We start from the raw sequence: 25,531 nt of genomic DNA on the forward strand, positions 1-25,531 counted from the left end.
TGGCACACACATGTGATCCCAGATACATGAGGCTGAGCATAATAAAGGCTTGAACCTGGGAAGCAGAGGTTGCAGTGAGCCACTGCACTCTAGCCTGGGAGATAAAGGGAGACTGTGTCTCAAAACAAAACAACAAACATGACCAAACAAACAAAACACCTATGATCTTGTTTTGATTCTATAAATTTCAAACTATACCTTTCCTAGGATACCTTAGTTTTCTCATTAATATATGAGGTAACTGGGTGCTCTGTTATGTAACTCGCAGGGTTTTTTTTTTTTTTTTCTGACTGCTTCTATTTTCTTTCAGATATATATACATATATACAATGTGGTTTGCTGCCCTCCATACCCCTATCACCTATATACGGCATCTCTCCCCATGTTATACCTCCCCAACCTCCTACCTCCTGCTGTCCCTCCCCTAGCCCCCCCCCAAAAGACCCCAGTGTGTGATGCCTCCCTCCCTGTGTCCAGGTGTTCTCACTGTTCAACACCCACTTATGAGTGAGAACGTGCAGTGACTGATTTTCTGTTCTTTGGTCAAGTTTACTGAGAATGATCGTTTCCAGATTCATCCAGGTCCCTACAAAGGATGCAAACTCATTGTTTTTATGGCTGCATAGTATTCAGTGGTGTATATATGCCACATTTTCCTTGTCCAGTCTATGATCAGTGGGCATTTGGGTTGGTTCCAGGTCTTTGCTATTGTAAATAGTGCCACAATGAACATATGTGTGCATGTGTCTTTATAAGAGAACAATTTATAATCCTTTGAATATACACCCAGTAATGGGATTGCTGGGTCAAATGGAACTTCTATTTCTAGATCCTTTAGGAATCGCCACACTGTCTTCCACAATGGTTGAACTAATTTACACTCCCACCAACACTGTAAAAGTGTTCCTATTTCTCCACATCCTCTCCAGCATCTGTTGTCTCCAGATTTTTTAATGATCGCCATTCTAACTGGCGTGAGATGGTATCTCAATGTGGTTTTGATTTGCATTTCTCTAATGACCAGTGATGATGAGCATTTTTTCATATGTTTGTTAGCCTCATATATGTCTTCTTTTGTAAAGTTTCTGTTCATATTCTTTGCCCACTCTTGAATGGGCTTGTTTGCTTTTTCTTGTAAATCTGTTTTAGTTCTTTGTAGATTCTGGATATTAGCCCTTTGTCAGATGGGTAGATTTCAGAAATTTTTTCCCATTCTGTTGGTTGCCGGTTCACTCTAATGATTGTTTCTTCTGCAGTGCAGAAACTCTGGAGATTAATTAGGTCCCTTTTGTCTATTTTGGCTTTTGTTGCCAATGCTTTTGGTGTTTTAGTCATGAAGTCCTTGCCTATGCCTATGTCCTGAATGGTTTTGCCTAAGTTTTCTTCCAGGGTTTTCATACTGTTAGGACTTATGTTTAAGTCTTTAATCCATCTGGAGTTAATTTTAGTAAGATGTCAGGAAGGGGTCCAGTTTCTGTTTTCTGCGCATGGTTAGCCAGTTTTCCCAACACCATTTATTAAACCGGGAATCCTTTCCCCATTGCTTGTTTTTGTCAGGTGTGTCGAAGATCAGACAGTTATAGATGTGTGGTGTTGCCTCCGAGGCCTCTGTTCTGTTCCATTGGTCTGTATGTCACAGTTTTAAATTATTAGATCTGATTTTAATGAGCTTGAAAATACAAATCAAGACACCTAATTTCTTTTGCTCTCAGGTTTTGCAACTGTAAAAGAGAAATGTAAGATACCAGTGTGAGTGTATGCATATAATAGCTGGAGCCTTTTTGGAGAACAATGCTTACCTTCTCCCCAACTCCTGACCCACCCCTGGCATCTCAGTTCCATCATAAAGTCATTATTAGTTCAGGTGGTTTGAGAGAAGTTGATCAGGTTCTGTCAAGGGAGACACATGACCTCTCCTGGCCAATCAGTGATTAGCCATGGCCATTGTTACAGAAGTAGACATTTGACTCAGACTATACCACTTAGTATTCTCTTAAGACCTTTGCTGGACCTACCCAGAAAGAAAACTCCCTTTTTCTGAGATGTGAGCAATGAGAGAAACTTGACTTCAGTTTGCCAATGGCCATGTTGTCACTACTTGTAGTGAGAATGAAGGTAAGGTTGAAGTTGAGAGAAAACAAACATTTCATTTTAATTGCAGAATTCAAATTCTAGAGCCTATTTTTTGTTTGTTTGTTTCATAAGCCAACAAATTATTTTCTTTTTCTTTAAGGTAGTAATTTTCCTTGGATTTCTGTCACTAAACACTGAAAATATTGACAGACATATTCATATTACCTTAGAAATTTATGAAAACCTTTAATGAGATAAAGTATGCAAAAGGGTTGTTAAAATGCAAGTAACTATGCAAATATATGACAGTTACTATTATTTTTTATTCATTGTTCTACTATAGAATTTAGAAAAATACTTTTATATAGAATAAAATGCCATCTTAATCAAAAGCAGTTACAAAACACCTAATTCTGTACACCATTATTCTCAAGGCTTTAGGGAAATTTGTTTCATTTATTTCATTGTCAAGAAGCCTAGTTAGGACAGGCATGGTGGCTCACGTATATAATCCCAGCACTTTGGAGGCCAAGGCAGGTGGATCAAGGTCAGGTATTCAAGACCATCCTGGCTAATATGGTGAAACTCCATCTCTACTAAAAAATTAGCCAGTCATGGTGGCACACACCTGCAGTTCCAGCTACTTGGGAGGCTGAGGCAGGAGAACTGCTTGAACCCAGGAGGCAGAGGTTGCAGTGAGCCGAGACTGTGCCATTGCACTACAACTTGGGCAACAGAGTGAAACTTAGTCTCAAAAAAAAAAAAGCCTAGAGGTAATAGCTATGGATTTGTTTCTATATTATCCAATTGTTAAGTAGGAAGTAGGAATACATTTTCCTTACCTCATAATATAGTTTTCACTGTCTTTTCTAGCATTCTTATATCACTTTGCACTTTTAGAATAAAGGTGCTAAGTGCTAAGAATTAGTATTCAAGTGACTTTAATAAGAATGAAAGTAGAGTTTGTGAGGTATGCTAAATCTACAAGATTTTAAATAGGATCTCACAGCTTTAATCCACAAATTCTGGACTAACCCACTTCAACAAAGAGTAGTCTCAAAACCTAGTTTGCAAAATGATTATATGGTTAATGCAGGATTAAATTTTCTTTCAATTATAAGACTGAATCTGGAAAATGCCCTAAAGAGAATGAAGGAAAAAATCCCACAAGAGGTGCATTTGGTCTAAAGTGCTTTTAAATATGCTTCTTAATTGCTGGGGGCTATTTTGCTCTTCATCTAATCATTGTCTGAATTACTGAAGCTCAACTTATCTGATAAAATAGGTGAGCTTTGTGGTAATGAAGTCAGATAATGTCTTATCTTAGTGTCAGGGTAGGCATCAAATGGGCAGTGTATTTAACTATTAGTAAGGAATTTGCAGACTGGAATACTTTCATCTAAGTTTTTTTTATAAAGCCAATTCATTGAAATAAGTAAACCTTTCAAAATGGGAAAGCATTTGAGAAACCATGGCTTTAACTATTTAATAAAATTGCTTGTTATTTAAGTAAAGGTAATTAAAAGTGTAATGCCGTGGAACTATTTCGCACCTACTCAAAAATGAGCGGATTTTTGTTTTGTGAAAGAGCCAATACCTTGAAGAAGGGATAAGCTTCACAATGAGAATCCCATAGATACTTTTAAAGAGCTGGAGATTAACTCATTTAAATAAACAGTCATTTTATGGCTTTTTCACCAGGGAGGCCAGCATTTCCTTGGGGTTCTTGAAATAGGGAGTTCCACACCAAGGTTCTGAAATTAACTATGTGGGTATTCATATTATCAACACCTTCTCCTCTGCAGGAGGCTCCACATGGGCAAAAATCAAAGAAATGTAGTAATCTTCTGACTATAGTAATCCTCTGCCTAGAATGCTTTTGGTTTTGCTTTACACCTGATTTTTCAAAAAATATTTCTTAAACCACCATTTGTTTGATTCTAATGAGTAACATGTATTGGAAAGCCAAGCCTATCTGCACACCTTTTCAGGTGTTCATTCTCACAGAGAAGTTTTAATACATGTTGGTTTTATAACATAAAATATGAAAATTTATACAACTGCTCAGTACAAGTTTAAGGGCAGATTTCTATAAAACACAAAGATATTTTAAATGAAATATACAAATGTACTGTCTCCTTAATGATTTTTTTTACATGAACTAAAGCAAAGTTATATTCACATATGAAAAACATCCAGTTTCATTTTGTCCTCCCCTCCCCAACATATGGTAAGTATTTCCTTGTTTCTAAATCTGATGCATTTCCAAATACACTTGGGGAAGAAGTGTAAGTTACTATACTGCCATCTAATTCTTCTCAGAGAAATTTGTACAACATAAGTTTTACAGAATGGATGAGTTTTATTAAAAGAAAGAGTCTTTGTCCTTGCAATACCTAAAAAACCTGTGAAACTGCAGGTTGTAAAAGAGAAACCATGTTATTATTGGCTGGCTCTCTGTCAACAAGAAACTTTTCCATCCTATTTACATCCTGAAGTCAAGTGCACATTTTTAGTGGCAATGGTCCATGAGAAAGCAATTGGGTAAACTGGATGTCTGGTCCACCAGGTTGGTCAATTAAAGGAGACTATTGAGTCATACATTCCACCCTGTCACATTTGTCTGGTTTTGTTATGTTTTTCTATAGAAAATCAAAGCAAGCAAAGCAGCTCTCAGTAATGCATTTTAGTATTATCACTAATAAACTGATCTCTGTAGCAATTTCCTCTTCTTGAGTCAGTTCAGCAATTTTGTCCTGCTCGTTGTTTTCTAAATACATCAGTTTCATTTTGTGTTGAAAACCAAAGCCCTCATGATAAGTACTACTTTTAACTACAAGGCTGAGCTGCTCAGGGCCTGACAAGTCATGAAGCATTAGTAGATGATTGGTTCTTCCCATCTTGGATCTCAGCCTAATACATACAGTATTTAAATAGGGAAATCGCCATTGACTTTGTAATCCCTTGTGTGACACTTGTTCTGTGAACAGATAAAGGAGAAGTAAGTCTCCACTGTCTCTTTTCTCCCCAGTGGCAGGAACTATCAGCATTTGTGACCTTAAGCTAACCCATGTTCTGATATTATGGTGCACATTCCCAGGGGGCATTATTTGGAAGGACTTTTGCATTTATGTGAAGGGAAACATTTCAGCTGCATTTTACAAGCACTGATTGCCCAGGACAAAGTAACTGACTGCTACAGCATTGAAGCTGAAGGACATAAACATACTATAATATGTTTTGTCATAAACAATCACAGATTAAGGCCCTCTTCACAGGTGACTGAACAAAATGAATAACAGAATGGAGACTTTTATTCTAATGCTTGTTGCTCATGTAAACTCATGTTTTGCATTTTAGAATTTGTTGAAGCCATAGCTTCTGCTTTGGGAATAAGCCCCATTAATCAGGTCATTCCTTTAGGTATATTCTGAAGTAGCTACTTTTGGTGATTAAACTTCACATATTATATTAGGTAACAGAGCATGCTGTTAACAGCATGTTATCACTAAAGGCAATAAAAAGCATTCATTTTAGATAAGGCAGGCTAATGCCTGTCAACTATAATGCTGCTCTCTGATATTAAGGCATACTACAGAATGCCGTCAATAATAGCAAACATATGCTGAGTGCCTACTATGTGCTGGGCAATATATCAGATGCTGAGAAGAATTATGTTATAATTCATAAGGGATATAAAATAGCAAGCAATTTAAAGCAGTAAATCAATAATCTATCATATATTTTAGAAATATATTAAGACAGAAGTCTCATTTAAGAGTTAACCCAACTAAAACCCTTGGCATTTATGAGATTTGATCAAGGATACATAGTCTGTAAGTTCTGAATAAGTCTATTATTCTATCTTCTATGTAGTGAGAAACTAGGAAAATAATCCAGGAGCTTTGAGATTTTTAATCCAACAGATAATTTGCAGCTTGTACACAAACTAGCCTTCCAGTTTTATTCCTCTGGGACTAGTATATTTGCATTTAAGAGCTTCAAGAAACCTTTGACTGATAACTCCAATTATGAGTTTTAAGCTAGCACAAAGTATCGATTTTTAAGCAATAGACATCATGAGATATTTTACTGCTTCTCACACGATGGCATAAGTAAAGCCCAAATGGAAGTTCAATGATTCCATTTCAGCTATAAAAGATTCAGGAAGATTAGAACCTCAGTGACTTTCTTGTATAGTTATTTTTAAAATATGTTTTGCTGAACAAGAGGGCTGTCATGAATTAAATGCGACTGCATTTAGTTAGTATTCCATTCTATTTTTCCAATAAATAACTGGATGAAAATCACTTAAAGAAAAGCCCTTCTCTTTAAGGAAACAGCTTCAGACCATTTTTATGAGATTCTCTAACAGACCAACATGCAACTTCTAGAAAAATAACCCAAACTATGTAAATGTACTAAAGGGGGATCTCCAGGGAAGCATAACCTCTTAGTTCAGTCTTTATACAGCTCATGGTGGATACAGAGTAGAAGAAAATTGTGGTTTCAACAGAATTCAAACATTATTGTATCGGATCTGAAACATTTATTCATTAAGACTAAAATAAAGAAAAACATTTTGAAAAATAACAGCCAGTAATTTATGTCTGGCTGGGCTAGATCTAAACTTGAGTTCTGGCCATTTTCATGTATGTTATCATGAGTATTTACCATGACAACATCTGCATAGCATTACCTACTCACTTCTGAGTATTTAATGTACATACTCTTAAGAAACATGTTCCTTGTGGTCTGTTACATATATTTTTAAGACCACATTAAAAGAATCAGAAGTGGTAGAGATGTTTTCAAAAACTTAAACATGGACCTTTCTCACGCAGAGTTTTGAAGATGTGCAGTATTTGCTTTACTAACCAGAGACCACATTATGAAATGCCTGTAGAAACAGAGTGAATGAAAAAGTCACTAACTTTAATGGTTTCAACAAAGTGCTATATTTTGGGAAACAACGAAATGAAACTGCTATCAATACAGATAGTAGAAAGAATGGAGAAAATGTATATCTATTCATCATTTGATGGAATCCTGATATTTTCTTATAAAGTAACTATAAAAAATGACCTAATATAAATCTGAAAGAGAAAAGGAAAGCATGACATCAGTCTCTCATATAGTTCTGCAAATTCTAAAGCAAAACCAAAATAACAAAACTTGAAGAGCTGATGCTAAAATTGGCATAATAGTGTTTAATTAGAAAATAATGTGATGTAAGGTAAATAACCAGAAGAGCAAGCTTCCAGGATTTCTTGCCCTCAAAGTAATATGGAGAGGAGAGTACACAGATATGGTTATAAATCTGGAGGTATACTTGAATGAATACCAGGAATAACTGAAGGCACTGAGAAGACAGAAATAATGGTGTCTTCTTCTGCTTTGAAGCTTCCTGACTGGAATGCAGTCCTTTGGGGTGGTGGGATCTGCTTTATTTAGAGAAGGGCAATTCAAACCATCCTTTTCCCCTGGAAATATTTGTCACAGGAAGATTTTCCCATAGTAAAAGCATTTTAATAAACTTTTTTTATGTTGAGGTTCCTTACATGTAACTAACTGGAACCATGCTTTAGCCAAGGTTTTAGGCAAACCCCAGCCTTTGAATTGTACAGGCTTGACATGTCATTGCAGAGACATGTCACATTGCATTATGTTGTCACTTTGCATCCCTTGGCATTTCACTGACATACTGCAGGCTCTTGTTCTACTTTTTTGTGCTTCTTTCCACAGTCCCCATTACAGGCTCCAAGACCCAAAAACTCCTGCAAAAATTGACAGCACTTTTTTTCCTGTGAACAATCACTTCCTTATTTGAACGACTTAAAAAAAATTAGCCTTTGGACCTTAGTGCATGGAAAAATTTACTTGGGGTGCTTTCAGCCTATTCAAATCAGCAGCAGCTCTCTGAATCCAGATGTAAAGCGGGAATTCCAAATCTGCAAAAATAAACTAAATGAAACATATTAAAATTAAAAGGAGTTGATTTATGTAGGATATAAAAATTAGGTTTAAAGCATGAATATAGGTAATCTCCTTATGAAAAATACTGCATTTTATGATTACAGAAGTTTCTCATTTTTATAGTAGGGAGCTTTGGCAGTGGAGGAAAGTAAGCAAAATAAAAAAATTAAATATCATGGGTAATTCCCGCCATTTAAAAATAGCCCCCTATCATTTGGTCTACTTCTATTTATATCTACAGTGATATTGACATGTAATGTATATGCATAAATGATATCACATACAAAAATTCTTTAACAAGAAATTATATTATAAACATGTCCTCATTCATTAATATTTGTGTACAACATTATGCTCATGTATTCTTATTGTTTAATTGTGTGGTTATGCTTTATTTCCTTAAAATAAAGTTCTCAAAGAATAATAACATATATCTAGATGGATATTACCAAATGCCACCTCACTGTCTCAGAATTTGATACCTCTTTCCCAGGTCCTTATGAATATTCTCAATGATAGTGTTTAAAAGTGTTCATCTCCCTTTTCTTTATCAACACTAGGTATTGCCACTTGTTAGTATGAAGATTATAATCTTTGTCATTCTGGGATATATAGAAAAGCAGTTACATATCATTTTAATTTGATTTCTTTGACAGCCAGTAGAGCAAAGCTTTTATTACATGTTTCTGGTCATTTTTAATTGCTTCTGCCAACAAACAAAAAAACTTAAGCAATTTTTAAAAAGCCAATAACATCTTCTTTTAAAGGTCAATTTTAAAGCAAAAAAAGTCAGATTGAATCATTTCTGTAATCAGATTACTTTTAATTAAATCATTTCATACCTAAAGCCCCCTTGGGAAGATTTGAAGTTTCTGCTTCTACTAATAATTCATTCTTCTATAACCTAAATTCTTATTTGAACAATGAAACATGCATTACTCCTTTAGGACACATGATCAGTAGCCTCTCAACAAAAACAAAACCAGAAATATTCAGTGTTTCCATCATAAAATCTGTCTCTTCCCTGCCCCCCACCAGTTTCTACTGCATATCATTATGGTTATTTCTCAATAGCTTTCTGTATCTCTCTATTTCTAGCTTCCTTGTTCATTTCAACTTTTATTTCAGATCTCTTCAGTCCCATGAGGTAACTTGAAAGTCTTGCTTTCTTACATATGGGAGAGGCTTTGGAATTGTTTTTCCATAAGTTTTATTTCTTGTTCCCAGTGAGAACAACAAAGATGACTAAAACATGAGATTGCATTTCATTAATTATTGCAGAAAGATACCTATCTCATGAGCACATTGAATATTTTTAAATATTTATCTTTTTGAAAAATAAAACAGAAGATAATTACTGAAGATTTTATCATATGCTAGGAATTATTAGACAGTATTTCATTTAATACACACAGAAGTGAAATGAGATTGATGGTATAGCTGCTATTTTAGAGATGAGAGAACTAAGGCATAAGGACTTAGGTAAATGGAATTAAGAATAGCTAAAACAAGAGGTTTTTTTACATAAGAATTAAAACAACATAAGTGAAAGTATGTGTGTTTGTGTACATGTGTATGTGAGTGCAGCATATCATTAAAACGGAAATATACTGTTAAATAAGTGCTCACTTAAATTCTCTGCCAGGAAAGCAAAACAAAAGTTTCCTCATCTTCAGATGTTTTTCTGTTTTGTCTTTATTTGTCTCAAATCTTTATTCACTTTGTTAAAGATGTTTCATAGAAGTTATCAATTCCTATCCATCTTTCAAGGCTGCTCTTAACCCACTTACCCATTCACCCAAGAGCAGAGTCCATGGGTGAAATGTTATACACTTAAGATATACCCCAAGAACCATGACAAACAGAATGTTGGGTAGTGTAACATATGCAGCTTCCAAATCTAGCCTTGGAAAATTATGATTTAAAAACTTTATTTTACTAATTTTTAGTAAGAAAAGTAATATAAATATCTACAGTATTTTAAAGTTTACAAGCCACTTCTATATATCTACTTGATTCTAATGACTTAGACAATAAGGTATTATTTTCTTTCTTGAGTTGACGAAACTGTAGCATAGAGATAAAGTGACATGGCAAAAGCCTTATCCAGCTAGATAGGTGCAATTCCAGACTTGAAAATGGGTCCTCTGAACTTAAATCATAGTTAATCCCTTAAGTTTTTCTATACCTCAGCAGTGGTATTTTTCATCCATTTATTCCTGCTTTCAGAGAACATTTGTTGGTCACATAGTATATGCCAAGGTCACAGTAAGATTTGAGAGTGGGGGCATGAAAAACCTAGCCTCCACTCTCCTGGAACTTGCAGTCTAGCTTATGATTTCTACATTTAAAGCAAATTAGATTATATCACAATGTACATTCCAGAAGTGTCCCACATTTGGAAGAATAGAAGGAAACAGGATCCATTCTTCTGTTAGCAAGAAAGACATCTTCAGGACTGAGTCCGATTTTAAAGGATTTGTGATTTGTCAGATAGTAAGGATAAGGAAGCTATTGCTAAGTAAACCTAATAGCACATGAAAAGTCATGACAAAATGTCTGATGGGGTATCTGTAGCGGGATGGGCTAGAAGGTTGGCCAAATAAAAGGGAGTGAAATGAATAATATGACATGAGTTTGTAGGCATAGTAAAACCAGATTATGGGAGCTTAACATCCTAGCATAAGTAGATGAGTACTTTATATCATGTAGAGCGCATGTGTTCCCATGTGTAAGATTTGTGTGTGTGTGTGTGTGTGTGTGTGTGTGTGTGTGTGTTGGAGGGAGGGATGGGTATAACAGTTTTTGAAAACTCCTACCGCTTATCTTTGAATAAAGAACCTCATTTACTCTTCATGCCAAGCCTTTTCAGATGGCATTATTATTCCCAGTTGCAGTTGAGGGAATTGACACTTAAAGAGTTAAACAAAAAAAAAATGTCCAAGGTTACCCTGCTTACAAATTATTGAACTGGTGTTAAAACCAAGGTATATCTGAATCCACTGTCCATGCTCTTTGTACTGTACTACTAAAGATTTTTTTAAAAAGTAGAAGACCAACATAATTAAACATATGTTATATACAGATAATTTGCAACATTTGAAGAGAAATGTCTAAAGATGATTGTCCAAGTGAGAAGGGATAGAATAGAGATATAGGTGGATTTGTGAAATATAAAGAAGGGTTTGGGGAATGATTATAAAGAGCTATGTAGGATAACAACTGAAGACAAATGACTTTTTTTTTTTTAGCTTGAATGGCTGTCATAATGTGTCATCACTTACTACTGGAGAAGATACAGTTATTACTAGAGAACATTCATGGGGAAAAAAAGACATTTGTACCAAAAAAGGTGCTATTCGTTTTTAATATATCAAGAATATACTACATGAGTAACACTTGTTACTGATAACTAGAAACAGGAGTGAGAATAGATGCCAGGATCAGTGACAGGCATTAATGTGGAGTCAATCATTGAAGTAATAGGCATACGTAAGCTCCTATTAATGATAAGGAAAGATTAAACATCTAGAACTGGGGGGAAAGCTGATTTTAACATGTAACATAAGATTTATATATTGTAAGTTATGGTAGATTTTTATAGAAGAAACCTTGATCAATATTTTAAAAAGAAAGGAAAGAAGATAAAACAGATTGCTAAAGGGAAACTAAATAACATGTCAGGAATAAGATCACAAATATCAATAATTATACGAAAATGTAAAAGGGTTTTATTTGTTCATTTAAAAAACAAAGATTGTCATGAAGACCACATGGAATATGTGAGCTCTATGATATTTACAGAGGTGGAGCTGGAAAAAAAAAGAAACAAAAATTTTAAAATAAAGAAACAGATATGTAATAGGAAATTGTAAATGAAGGAAGGCAGAACCAGAAGATTCAATATCAGTCAAAGTAGAATTTAGGGCAAAAACTGCTGAGTGGGAGAAATAGAATTTATAATTCTAAATAAAAGTACAGTTTACAAAACTCACGTGACCAACAACAAAATAGTATGTAGAAAACATACTATTAAGCATAAATCAACTAAAATATGTTAGATATTGTGTAGAGAAAACTATCCCTAACCATGTTTTCCCTCTAGTTTCACAGCACAATTATCAACACAGAAGACTTCTGCATCCACATGTGTGAAGGTTTTTTACCAACAACATACCAAGCCGTGGTCGCCAGCGGGATGCCCTCTAATTCAGTCTCAATACTCTCTAACCAGAGACAGTGTCAGATGTGATGGGTTCACAAGTTGAAGTCTCACTCCTCTAGGACTCCCCTCCCCACCAACCCACTGGCACCAGTCACGAAAGCGTGGGCCTCTGGAACTTCTGACAGACCAGCTTCAGGATGGGGTTCCCATGACCCCCTCTTTGGGTGCCATTAATTTGCTGGAGTGGCTCACAGAACTGAGGGAAATACCTACTTATATTTATCAGCATATGATGAAGGATATTGCAAAGAAAACAGAAGAAGAGAAGTACAAAGTGAGGTATTATGAAAAGGGTATAGTTTCCATGACTTCCTTTAGCTCACCACCCAACAGGAACCTCCACGTGTTCAGCTATTTTGAAGTTCACTAAACCCTGTCCTCTTGGGTTTTTATGGAAGCTTAATGATGTCAGCATTTCTTCCTCCAGGTATAGGGTGGGACCCTCTCGCTGGAGAGTCTTAAGGCCAAATTCAGAAAGGCAGGGAAACTGGAGTCCTGCCTGAGGGCAGGTGAAAAGAGAGCAAAAGGTCAGAGGCCTGCCCCTGAAGCCCCACACATCCAAAATTGTAACACAAGACTAAATAACAGACTTAAAGAGAGCCAAATAAGAATGAACTGCCATTCACAATTTCTACAAAGAGAATAAAATACCTAGGAATACAACTAACAAAGAATGTAAAGGACCTCTTCAAGGAGAACTACAAACCACTGCTCAACCAAATAAGAGAGGACACAAACAGATGGAGAAATATTCCATGCTCATGGTTAGGAAGAATCAATATCCTGAAAATGGCCATACTGCTGAAAGTAATTTATAGATTCAATGCTATCCCCATCAAGCTACCAATGACCTTTGCCACAGAACTGGAAAAAAACACCTTAAAGTTCACATGGAACCAAAAGAGAGCCCACATAGCCAAGTCAATTCTAAGCAAAAAGAACAAAGCTGAAGGCATCACACTACCTGACTTCAAACTATACTACAAGGCTACAGTAATCAAAACAGCATGGTACTGGTACCAAAACAGAGATATAGACCAATGGAACTGAACAGAAGCCTTGGAGGCAATGCCACACATCTACAACCATCTGATCTTTGACAAACCTGACAAAAACAAGCAATGGGGAAAGGATTCCCGGTTTAATAAATGGTGTTGGGAAAACTGACTAGCCATGTGCAGAAAGCAGAAACTGGACCCCTTCTTGACACCTTACACTAAAATTAACTCCAGATGGATTAAAGACTTAGATGGAAGACCTAACACCATAAAAACCCTAGGAGAAAATCTAGGCAAAACCATTCAGGACATAGGCATAGGCAAGGACTTCATGACTAAAACACCAAAAGCATTGGCAACAAAAGCCAAAATAGACAAAAGGGACCTAATTAAATTCCAGAGTTTCTGCACCACAAAAGAAACAATCATTTGCATGAACCAGCAACCAATAGAATGGGAAACAATGTCTGAAATCTACCTATCTGACAAAGGGCTAATATCCAGAATCTACAAAGAACTAAAACAGATTTACAAGAAAAAAACAAGCCCATTCAAGAGTGGGTGAAGGATATGAACAGACACTTTACAAAGAAGACATATATGAGGCTAACAAACATATGAAAAGATGCTCATCACTAGACATTAGAGAAATGCAAATAAAAACTTCACTGAGATACCATCTCATGCCAGTTAGAATGGCGATCATTAAAAAATCTGAAGACAACAGATGCTGGAGAGGATGTGGAGAAATAGGAACACTTTTACACTGTTTGAAGTGTAAATTAGTTCAACCATTGTGGAAGACAGTGTGGCAATTCCTCAAGGACCTAGAAATAGAAATTTCATTTTACCCAGCAATCCTATTACTGGGTATATATCCAAAGGATTATAAATCGTTCTATTATAAGGACATATCCATATGAATGTTCACTGCAGCACTATTTACAATAGAAAAGACTTAGAACCAACCCAAATGCCCATCGATGATAGACTGAACAAGGAAAATGTGGCACATATATATCATGGAATACTATGCAGCCATAAAAAATGATGAATTCCTCTCCTATGTAGGGACATGGATGAACCTGGAAACCATCATTCTCAGCAAACTGAAACAAGAACAGAAAATCAAACACCACATGTTCTCACTCATAGGCGGGTGTTGAACAATAACACATGGACACAGGGAGGGGAGCATCACACACTGAGGTCTGCTGGGGGGAACTAGGGAACTAGGGGAGGGACAGCAGGGGGTGGGGAGTTGGGGAGGGATAACATGGGGAGAAAAGCCAGATATAGGTGATAGGGAGGAAGGCAGCAAACCACATTGCCATGTATCTACCTATGCAACAATCTTGCATGTTCTTCACATGTACCCTAAAACCTAAAATGCAATAAAATATATTTAAATAAATAAATAAAGACTGTAATAAGGGCTATGGGAGTTATGAGCCAAGAGCCATGGATGAAAACGAATCTGTATCATAACACCACAGATGGAAGGAGAAGTAAGGAGAATCTGACAGAACCATAATCATACTGAAAGACTTTAAAATTTTCTCTCTGTATTTTCTTGACCAAGGTGGCAAAAAATGATATTAATATTTAATAATTAAATAATATAATTAATGAATTTGATGAGTGTATTATGTGTAAAATTTAACAAACAGAAATACACATTATGTAAAAATTGATTTTGGACTGTGGTCCTTTGACCATAAGGAATTAAAACTATAACTGAATAACAAAAATGCTAAGTACTTAATAATCAAAAATCTAGTAAGTTAAGATCTAAATTAGCACTTTAATTTACTCTTGACTTATAAAAGAAATAGTCACTGACATTGCAGACTAGTTAAATTACCCATTGTATTAAATCTATATCTCAAAAACTTCACAAATGCAGGTAAAGCAACATTCAAAAGAACATTTATAAAATGTATTTATTTCAAATAATATTGGAAATAATCAGTGAATTTCAGAAGAAAATAATTTTCTCAAAGTCCTATAAATATGATATTGATGTTGCCTTCATCTTATAAATAAAATAATTGAGGCTCAGAACCTATAAAACCAATAGAAAATGATCAAAAACTCTGGAGTTCGATTTTAAATGAAGTCCTGACTGCACTGCTTGCTACCTAGGTGAATCTGAGAAAACTGCTTACCGTACATAAATCTCACTTTGTTCAGGAAAATAGAAATATCATACCTGCCTTAAAGAATTTCATTGTAATTAAATACTATCTGTGCAAACTTCTTAGAACTGTGCCTCTCATATGGAAAGCCCTAAAAATATTCTGTTTATTTACAAGGTAAAGCACAATTTACAATCTCAAAATACAGTAGGCAGACTAACTTGCACTTGAACTTCTATTAATCATTACACTATTCTTTTGATATATAATAAATACATTGGCAAAGAAGTTTATGAATCACTACTGTAAAACTATGTTAAATTAAGAACAAGGTCATGTTACCAGATAAGAAGTATAGATTTTGATTCTCCCCAAATTAATCTATAAATTTAATACCTTGCCAATCAAAATCTCAGTACTTTGAAAAGGGACTTAGTATTTAGCCCTTTTTCATAAAGAATAAATGTGTAAATATAAATGGAAGGAGAGAGACTCCTCTTGTAAGGAAACAGTAATTATAGCAATGTGAGTTTGGCACAGAAACAGGAACTCAGGCAAATGAAAAAATACAATTATAGAAACAGACCTCAGTATAAATGAAAATGTAACACACTTTAAGAGTTTTATTCTAAATCAGTGAGGAAAGACCAATAAGTGTTATTGGAAACTTGTTAAATTCCTACCTTATACCATATTTTAAAATAAAACTTTATTAAAATTTAAATAGTGACAAAAGAAACAAAGCACTAGGGTAGCAGGTGGTGAAATATATCCTATTAGTATCAAATTGACAGGAACCAATCTACCTCAAAACAAACTATTACATCACCAAAACAAAATAAACAATTATAACAATACAAATCTAACACTATAAACAATCAAAATACAGACAGCAAATGGGTAGATTATAGTAAGCATGAATGTGACAAAACAGGTTAAAATCTTTCATATTTAGTCTCCTAGAGGGACGAAAAGCTAAATGCCTTTCTCCTGGTTCAATTTCAGCAGGTGCCAAATGGCTTACAGAGAATATTATTAAAAGGACACATTTAAATGTCTAATAAATTCAGGAAAAATATGTTTGGCTTCAATAATAAATATATACAATTTATTTTACTTTATGTTCCAGGATACATGTGTAGAATGTGCAGGTTTGTTACATAGGTATACTTTGCCATGGTGGTTGCCTGCACCTATTGATCTGTCCTCTTAGTTCGCTCCCCTTGTCCCCACCCCCCAATGGGCCATGGTATGTTATTCCCCTCTCTGTGTCCATGTGTTCTCATTGTTCATCACCCACTTATGAGTGAAAACATGAGGTGTTTGGTTCTTTGTTCCTGTGTTAGTTTGCTGAGGATGATGGTTTCCAGCTTCATCCATGTCCCTGCAAAAGACATGATCTCATTCCTTTTTATGGCTGCATAGTATCCCATAGTATTTATGTACCACATTTTCTTTATCCAGTCTATCATTGATGGGCATTTGGGTTAGTTCCATGACTTTGCTATTGTATTCAGTGTTGCAGCACAAGTCAATGTGTCTTTATAGTAGAATGATATATATTCCTCTGGGTATATACCCAGTAATGGGACTGCTGGGTCAAATGTTATTTCCGGTTCTAGGTCCTTGAGGAATTGCGCAATGTCTTCCAAAATGGTTGAAAAATTTACATTTCCCCCAACGGTGTAAAACGTTCCTATTTCTCCACAGCCTAGCCAGCATCTAATGTTTCTTGACTTTTTAATAATCATCATTCTGACTGGTGTCAAATGGTATCTCATTGTGATTTTGATTAACATTTCTCTAATGATCACTGATGCTGAGCTGTTTTCATACGTTTGTTGGTCATGTAAATGTTTTCTTTTGTGAAGTGTCTGTTCATATCCTTTGGCTACTTTTTGACAGGATTTTTTTTCTTATAAATTTGTGTAAGTTTCTTGTAAATTCTGAGTATTAGATCTTTCTCAGATGGATAGATTGCAAAATTTTTCTCACATTCTGTAACCATATATTTTAATAAAATCAGCAATGAAATACAAATTTCAGGGTTTCAAAAATTAAAAGCAGTAACAATCACCATATTATATGGATTGGTAAAACTAGGTCCCCAATACATTTTGCTGGAACTAAATATTTTATCAACATCTCTATGGGCTGTTTATATAATTATTTATTAAAAATTTAAATTTATATCACTTAAACTTTAAAAATTCTATGAATAGACATTATTCTAGGGAAGTCTATCAATTAGGATGCTTTTGAAGGCAAATAATAGCACACCTAAACTTATATTGGCTTAACAATAAACTAAGTTTAATAGGTCTGTCAAAGACAAAAGTATCTTGCTTCAAGTTAGGTATGACCCCACAGCTCAAGTGATAAAAATTGCAACAACATTTCTTTCTCTGATTATGTGTGCTTCCTCTGTATGCAGTTTTGCATTGGGCAATAGATCTTACGTTTCAAAACTGATTGGTACGAATTCCAGAAGGAACAAGATTCTAGGTTCAAATCCAGCAAAGAATAAAAACTCTGCTTGCCTAATAACTAAACCAAACATTTGTGAAATTCAATCTACTTGGCCCTGGGTTATCTGACTCAAAGCATGTATGATACATACATACATTATAGATACAGACACATACAATATAAAGATTAAATTATATATGTATCAGTTTATACTTTTGTTCTTATTTCACCTGTAATTTTTTTCAAGTGGTGGGGAGAATTCTTAAAATTGTATCTGAGTTGGACAAAGAGCATTCCACTAATATTTTTCTCCCTCCTCCTCCTCTTCTTTTCCTAATTACAAACGTGTCTTTTTTTATGGTGCTTCATTTTATTGCACTTTACAGATAGTATGCTTTTTACAAATTGAAGGTTTGTGGCAACCCTGAGTTTAACAAGTCTATTGGCACTATGTTCCCAATAGCATGTGCTCACTTTGTGTCTCTATGTCACAATTTGGTAATTCTCACAATATTTTAAGCTTTTTCATTTTTATTAGATCAATCATGGTGACCTGTGATCAGTGATCTTTGATGCTACTATTGTAATTGTTTTGGGGTATCATGAAGCATGCTCATATAAGACAGTGAACTTAATAAATGTGTGTTCTGACTGCTCCACCAACTAGCAAATGCAATTGCCCATCTCCCTCCCTCTCCTCCAGCATCTCTATTCCCTAAAACATGACATTTAAATTAGATCAGTTAATAACTTTACAATGGCTTCTAAGTGTTCAAGTGAAAGGAAGAGTCACACGTCTCTCACTTTCAATCAAAGGCTAGCATAACTAAGCTTAGTGAGGAAGGCATGTCAAAAACACAGGCAGGCCAAAAGCTAGAGCTCTTGGCACTAAACAATTAGTCAAGTTATAAATAAAGAGGGAAAGTTCTTGAAGGAAATTAAAAGTGTTACTCTAGAGAACACATGAATGAAAAGAACGTGAAACAGCCTTACTGCTGATATAGAAAAAGTTTTAGTGGGCTGAATAGAATTGTTTATTTTGTTTTGGTGATGCAAACCAGGCACAGCATTCCCTTATCTAAAGCCTAATCACAGCAAGGCCCTAACTGTTCAATTCTATGAAGTCTGAGAGAGGTGAGGAAGCTGCAGGACAAAAGTTGGAAGCTGAAGGAGGTTGGCTCATGAGGTTCCAAGAAAAAAAAGCCATCTTCATTACATAAAAGTACAAGGTGAAGCAGCAAGGGCTAATGTGGAAGCTGCAAGTTATTCAGAAGATCTAGCTTAGATAACTGATGAAAGTGGCTACACTAAATAACTGATTTTCAATGTAGACAAAACAGCCTTCTGTTGAAAAAAGATGTTATCTGGGACCTTTTAGCTAGATAGAAGTCAATACCTGGCTTCAAAGCTTCAAAGGGAAGATGATTGCATTAAGGACTAACAAAGCTGCTAACAAAGTTGAAGCCAATGTTCACTTACCATTCAGAAAACCCTAGGACTCTTAAGAATTATGCTACACCTACTCTGCCTGTGCTCTATACATGAAACAAGAAAGCTGGAATGACAGCATGGTTTACCAAAGATTTTAAGCCCACTGACATATTCTTTTCAAAATATTACTACTCATTGAAAAGGCACTTAGTCACCCAAGAGCTCTGATGACCATTGTTAACATGCCTACTAATACATTTATTCTGCAGCCAATGGATCAAGGATTAATTTTGACTTACAAGTCCCTCTTCAAGAAACATTTTGTAAGGCTACATCTGCTGTAGACAGGGATTCCTCTAACAGATCTGAGCAAAGCCAATTGAAAACCTTTTGGAAAAAAATCACCATTAAGAACATTTGTGACTCATGGGCAGAGGTCAAAATATCAACATTAACTGCAGTTTGCAATAAGTTGATTCCAACCTTCATGGATGACTCTGAGGAATATAAGACTTGAGTGGAGAAAGTCACTGTACTTGTGGTGGAAACATCAAGAGAACTAGAATTACAAATAGAGCCTAAAGATATGACAAACTTGCTGCAATCTCATGATAAAACTGCACTGGATGAGAAGTTGCTTCTTAGGGATGAGTAATGAAAGTGTTTCTTGAGATGGAATCTATTTCTGGTAAAGATGCTGTGGATATGGTTTAAATGACAACCAAGGATTTAGAATATAACATAAACTTATCTGATAAAGCAGCAGCATAATTTGAGGGGATTTATTCCAATTTTGAAAGAAGTTCTATGGATAAAATGCAATCACACAGCTTCAGATGTTACAGAGACATCTTTTGTGAAAGTCAGTCAATCAGAGAACTTCATTGTTGCCTTATTTTCAGAAATTGGTAGAGCCACTCAACCTTGAGCTAGCACTACCCTGATCAGTCAGCAGCTATTGACATTGAGGCAAGACCCTCCACCAGCAAAAAGATTACAATTTGCTGAAGGCTTAGATGATTGTTAGCATTTTTAACAATAATATATTTTAAATTATAATATGCACATAGTTTTTCAAACATGTTTGCACACTTAGTAAACTATAGGTGGTGTAAACATAACTTTCATATTGTATTGAGAAACAAAAAAAATTCACATGACTTGCTTTATTGTGGTGGTCTGGAACCAAACTCACAGTATTTCCAAGATATGCCTATATTGGTTTTCAGCACCTTGACTATAATGTGTGTAGGTGTGGTTTGTGTTTATCCTACCTGAAGAATGTTGGATCTCTTCTATGTTTGGTTTGAAATTTTTAATTAAATTTAGAAATATTTCAGCCATTGTTTTTCTGGACATATTTTTCTGACCTATTATCTCACTCTTTTTTAGGACTCTAACTGCATATACGCAAAATGGTTTGATTTGCTTTTACAAGTCATTCTGGCTCAATATTTTTTTTAACTTCTGCTGTCTGTGCTTCAGTTGAATATCTCTTAATGTGTCTTCAAGTTCATTAATCCTTTTCTCTTAAATATTCATTCTGCTTTTAACCCCCTTGAATGAATTGTTTGCATTTTTCAGTTCGAGAATTTTCATTTAGTTCTTTTTGAGTTTTTACATCTCTACAAAATTTTCCATCTTTTCACTTATATATCTTTCCTCGTAATTTTTTAAATACATTTTAATATTTAAATGTCATTGTCTGCTAATCATACCATCTGTAATTGTTTCTGTGACTTTTTCTATAATGTCTTCCTATCCAAATAGACCAAAAACTTTGGAACACAGAGATCATGACTGGCTGTTACTCCCCTTTATCCAAGAGTAAATACCTAGTATGTATTTGTTGAGTGAGGGAATAAATAAAAGATCAGACCCCTAAGCACTGCAAGCTTTACAAGTGCAATGCCATAATAAATCCTCATAAAGATACTTCTAAGAAATTTTTGAACCAAGCCTCAAATATAAAGATGGTTACAATGGCATATATAATTTTAACTATTAAAGTTATGGTAATGGAAGTCATTTGACTCAAATGCTTTTTAATTTTTCACAGTTGATCTTAACATAAGGATTTTTTTGTCTGGTAATGCCATAGATGGAGCAGAGTTAAGCAAGATAAAACCTGTTGATTTTTCAATTCTTGTAGTTTTCTTAAGCTTAGAGGTGAGTAGTCATTATTTTTATGATTCTCTTTTTCAAAGCTATTCACAATATATTTTCTGTGGTAATCCTATGTGATTTATCTATAGTAGACTATTCACGTAAAGGCCATGTAACTGATACTGACTATTCTCTCTCTCAAAACTTAACTGGTAAAACAATACAACTCAACACAAATCTCAGTGAGAAGCCATTAAGTGTTCTTGATCTTGGAAACTATTTTCTTTTAATATATTTAGAATTTAATCTGAATGTATGTTTCGGAGTCCAAGTCAAATCCCATGTGGAAGTCAACCCCTTTGAAAAATTCTCCTAAGTTTACCAGTGGACTAGAATAAGATAATTAACAAATAGAAGTGTGCCAAGTAGAGTCAGATGACAAATCTCTAGTATACAGTATATTTTATAAAATATGTTACTATATTTGAACTGAAGGTATGGAGCTGGGAAATTTCAGCAATAAAATGACTACAGCACTTCCTCTGATCTGAAGGGGATAAGTTCCAAGACCCCCAGTAGATGCCTGAAACCACATATAACAGTGAACCCTACAGATGCTATATATATTTTTCCTGTATGTACATACCTATCATAAAATTTAGTTTATAAATTAAGCATAGTAAAAGATTAAAAACAGTAATAATTAAATAGAACAATTTTAACAATATATTATAATTAAATTTATGTGCATGGGTCTCTCTCAGAACCACAGGTAACTGAAACCACAGAAAGTAAAATAGTGGGTCGGGGTAACTATCCCATGTATATCCTGGTACACATAGCCCTGGCCACACATAGCAATGACTCAAGGATAAAATCCCTAACTCCTTTTATTTTACATTCCAGACTTTCTGCCTTTCTAAGAATCTTGAAAAACAAGAGACTGCATTTTGTTTTTGCTTCATTAAAGGTGGGTGTAGTTAATGTTTACAGAATATCAATAATGTAGTTTGTAGCTCTGCATAATTAAAGGCACCCCTTATGTTAATAAAATTACATGAAAAGAGGCAGCACAAAACAAAGCATAAATATATGCTTTTGGTCTTATTTCATTTGGTCGATACATTTGGTCTTATTTCAAGCAAGCTTAATTACAAAGACATGGATGTCTGCTATACTTATAAAAATGTTTTTGTAACTTAGCACTATCAAACCTTATACCCATTATAATATTAGTGAAAAAGAGCAAACATCATCATAATGGCCCATCAGTGAATACTCACAGCCATGGCTGTGTAGACTATGAATCTACAAATAGAAGCATATGTAAATGAAGAAAGACTTCCACACACACACAAAAGAAGACAATACATTACTCTCTGTGTCTATGTTAAAGTGCCAACCAACAGAAAAAGCTGAGGAGATTCATTTTTCATGTGCATCATTAGTGTCAGAGGCAGCAATTGTGATCATGCTAAATCCACCGTCCTTTTAAATTAGAAAAAGCAAACAGAGTTCTAGCTTCTCCTGTTTCTCACTATATGCCACTGGGAAAGTCACTTAACTTCTCTGAACCCCAAATTTTGAAACGTTAAAGGTTAATTCAATAATTTATAAGTCACATATTTGGTATCAGGGCTATCCAAAAGTTACATAGTGATTTATATTTATATCAATAATTTTAGTATCTAGTGTCTGGTACATGTTATGCAGGTAACAAATATGTATTCTACTCCCTCCTCTTGCCTGACAGAATTGTGAAGATCAAGTGAGATAGTATATACGAATGAATATTATATAAAAGAGATAAAATATAGCTATTTTCTTTATTGTTGTATCAAAGAATATTAGCACACTAAGTTTCTACCTAAGAACAAACAGTTGAACTGTGAATCACTTTAAGTCTAGAAGATACTTCAGGGTTGGATTTTAGATCAAGAGAAGCAAAGCTCACAGTGTTTTTGGACAAAATTTACCCTGAGCATCCATTCAGAGAGTGAACTAACTCTGAGACAATTACAGGCAATTGGGATACCTTTTGAAACTCTAATATGCATATGAGTCCCAAGCATGCTCTTCCCTAAACATGCAGAATAAGCAATTGCCTACATAAGATTTGAATCAGGTACTACGCAATCCCTTTGTTTCATAGATAGCCAGGTTCCAAAGTGCCTTATCTTCCATGAAGGGAGATTCATTGTTACAATCATTGGTATAGGGGTTACAGAAGATTACAGACATAAAAGCACTTTGTAAGCCATTATTCACTCAACAAACTAGACTGTTTATCACCTTCATCACCATCACCACTGCCATCAATTGGTTCCATTCCCAACAAATTACTTCTGGCTGAGAAAATAGGTAAAATTCAATCACACTAAAATATTAGGTAAAAGACAACAGAGATCAAGATCACTATTTGCCTTGCTTTGGGAAAACAGGGTAAAATGGGTGCCCTGAAATATGGAAGAAGTCAGAAGGGAAAAAAAATATTGGTACCAACTATAACATTTGTTAATAATCTACCAAGCAATTGACTAAGCTCATCACATGTATTATCTTATTTAAGGAATTAGTTAAGGGATGACTTAGCACATTTACAAATACTTTATAAGAGAATTTGGAGAGAGTAATGCTCTCTGGATATAAAGCCTGGAATTTAATTAGCCATCCTAAGCCGCTACCCTGAGAACAATGCTGACACACCAAGAAGGGCAGAGTCAAGAGAATCACAGAGATATAGTGCCTTACTGATTAAGGGACATATGAAGCTCACCATATTCTCTTATTTCCCTTTAATGTGCACCTTGGTGAAAAGTAAACTATAACATGTAAATAAATAGCATAGCATCTGCCTGGTTACTACTATATTAGGTTTGTTTGACCCTTCCAAATCTCATATTGGAATTTTATCCCCAATATTGGAGGTGGGCCTAATTAGAATCATTTGAGTTATGGGGGTAAATCCCTCATGAATGTCTTGGTCCTGGCTCTATTAGTTACCAGTGGAGCTGGTTGTTAAAAAGAGCCCAGCACCTCCCCGACTCTTTTCCTCTTTCTCTCGTGTCCTCTCTCCCTTGCCATGTGATCTCTGCACACACCAGCTCCTCTTAGCCTTCTGCTGTGAGTATAAGCAGTCTGAAGCCCTCACCCAAACCAGATGCTAGCATCACACTTCTTGCACAGTCTACAGAATTGTGAGCTAAATATACATCTTTACTTTATAAATTACCCAGCTCTGGGTAGTCCTTTATAGCAACATTCAATGGACTGAGACACTGGCCTAATGTCTGGAAGGTTTTGCCTATGTATAACCCTATTTTGAGAATATCATCTATTGCTTGTGTATACCCACATTGCTGAAATCCACCCATTCCAAAGTACATCCTTCAAAGAGTGGCACAATTTATATCCAGAGAAAAATTAACACAAGAAGTAAGTACTCAAGAAAATTGTCTTCCTTCCTTAAATTCTAATCTATTTAAAGAGTATGGGATGTGTGTCAACTTTACTGGGCTACAGGTGCACAGACATTTAGTCAAACATTATTCTGATTGTGTCTGTAAGGATGTTTTAGATTAGATTACATTTAAATCAATAGATGAGTAAAGAAGACTGCCCCACCCCCTCAATGTGGGGAGACCTCATCCAATCAACTGAAGACCATAATCAAACAATAACGCTGAGCATGAGGAAACGTCTCTTACCTGAGTGCTTTGAGCTGGGACATTGGCTTTTTCCTGCCTTTAGACTCAAATGGAAACATCTGCTCTTTGTGGGTTTGAGCTTGTTGGCTTTTTGACTAGAACTTACACCACTGGGTCTCCTGTTTCTTAGGCCTTCAGATTTAGATTAGAACTATACCATCATCTCTCCTGTGTCTCCAGCTTTCCATGTGATCGTAGAACTGCTCAGACTCCAAAATAATGTGAGCCAATTATCTACAAAAAAATTTTATGTATATATAAAATTATATCTATAATATATATTATATATTAATGTATGCAATTATATATAATTATATATATCTTTTAAATTATATATACAATGATATTTATTTATACATATCCTGTTAGTTCTGTTTCTCTGGAGAACTCTAACGCAAGGAGAGAATC

General features: G+C 35.1%; 1 protein-coding gene across 19 annotated transcripts in view; it reads right to left on the reverse strand.

The window, feature by feature from the left end:
* Positions 1-25,531, reverse strand: part of LOC118143009 (uncharacterized) — a 286,473-nt gene that overhangs the window by 228,958 nt on the left and 31,984 nt on the right. For 15 of the 19 annotated variants that reach the window (XR_013520541.1, XR_013520542.1, XR_013520540.1 and 12 more), the window contains one exon: positions 25,124-25,357. The exons of 3 other annotated variants lie outside the window; for them this stretch is intronic. Coding sequence is in view for 3 of the 16 variants with exons in the window: in XM_078333045.1 (XP_078189171.1) it covers positions 25,328-25,357 (30 nt within the window). In the remaining 13 variants the exon portion in view is untranslated. Of the gene's footprint in view, positions 1-425; positions 8,038-25,123; positions 25,358-25,531 lie in introns of those variants that run through there. One more of the 19 variants, XM_078333044.1, reaches the window with a different exon arrangement.

This window comes from Callithrix jacchus, chromosome 7 (assembly GCF_049354715.1).
Source record: "Callithrix jacchus isolate 240 chromosome 7, calJac240_pri, whole genome shotgun sequence".
Classification (NCBI taxonomy): Eukaryota; Metazoa; Chordata; class Mammalia; order Primates; family Cebidae; genus Callithrix; species Callithrix jacchus.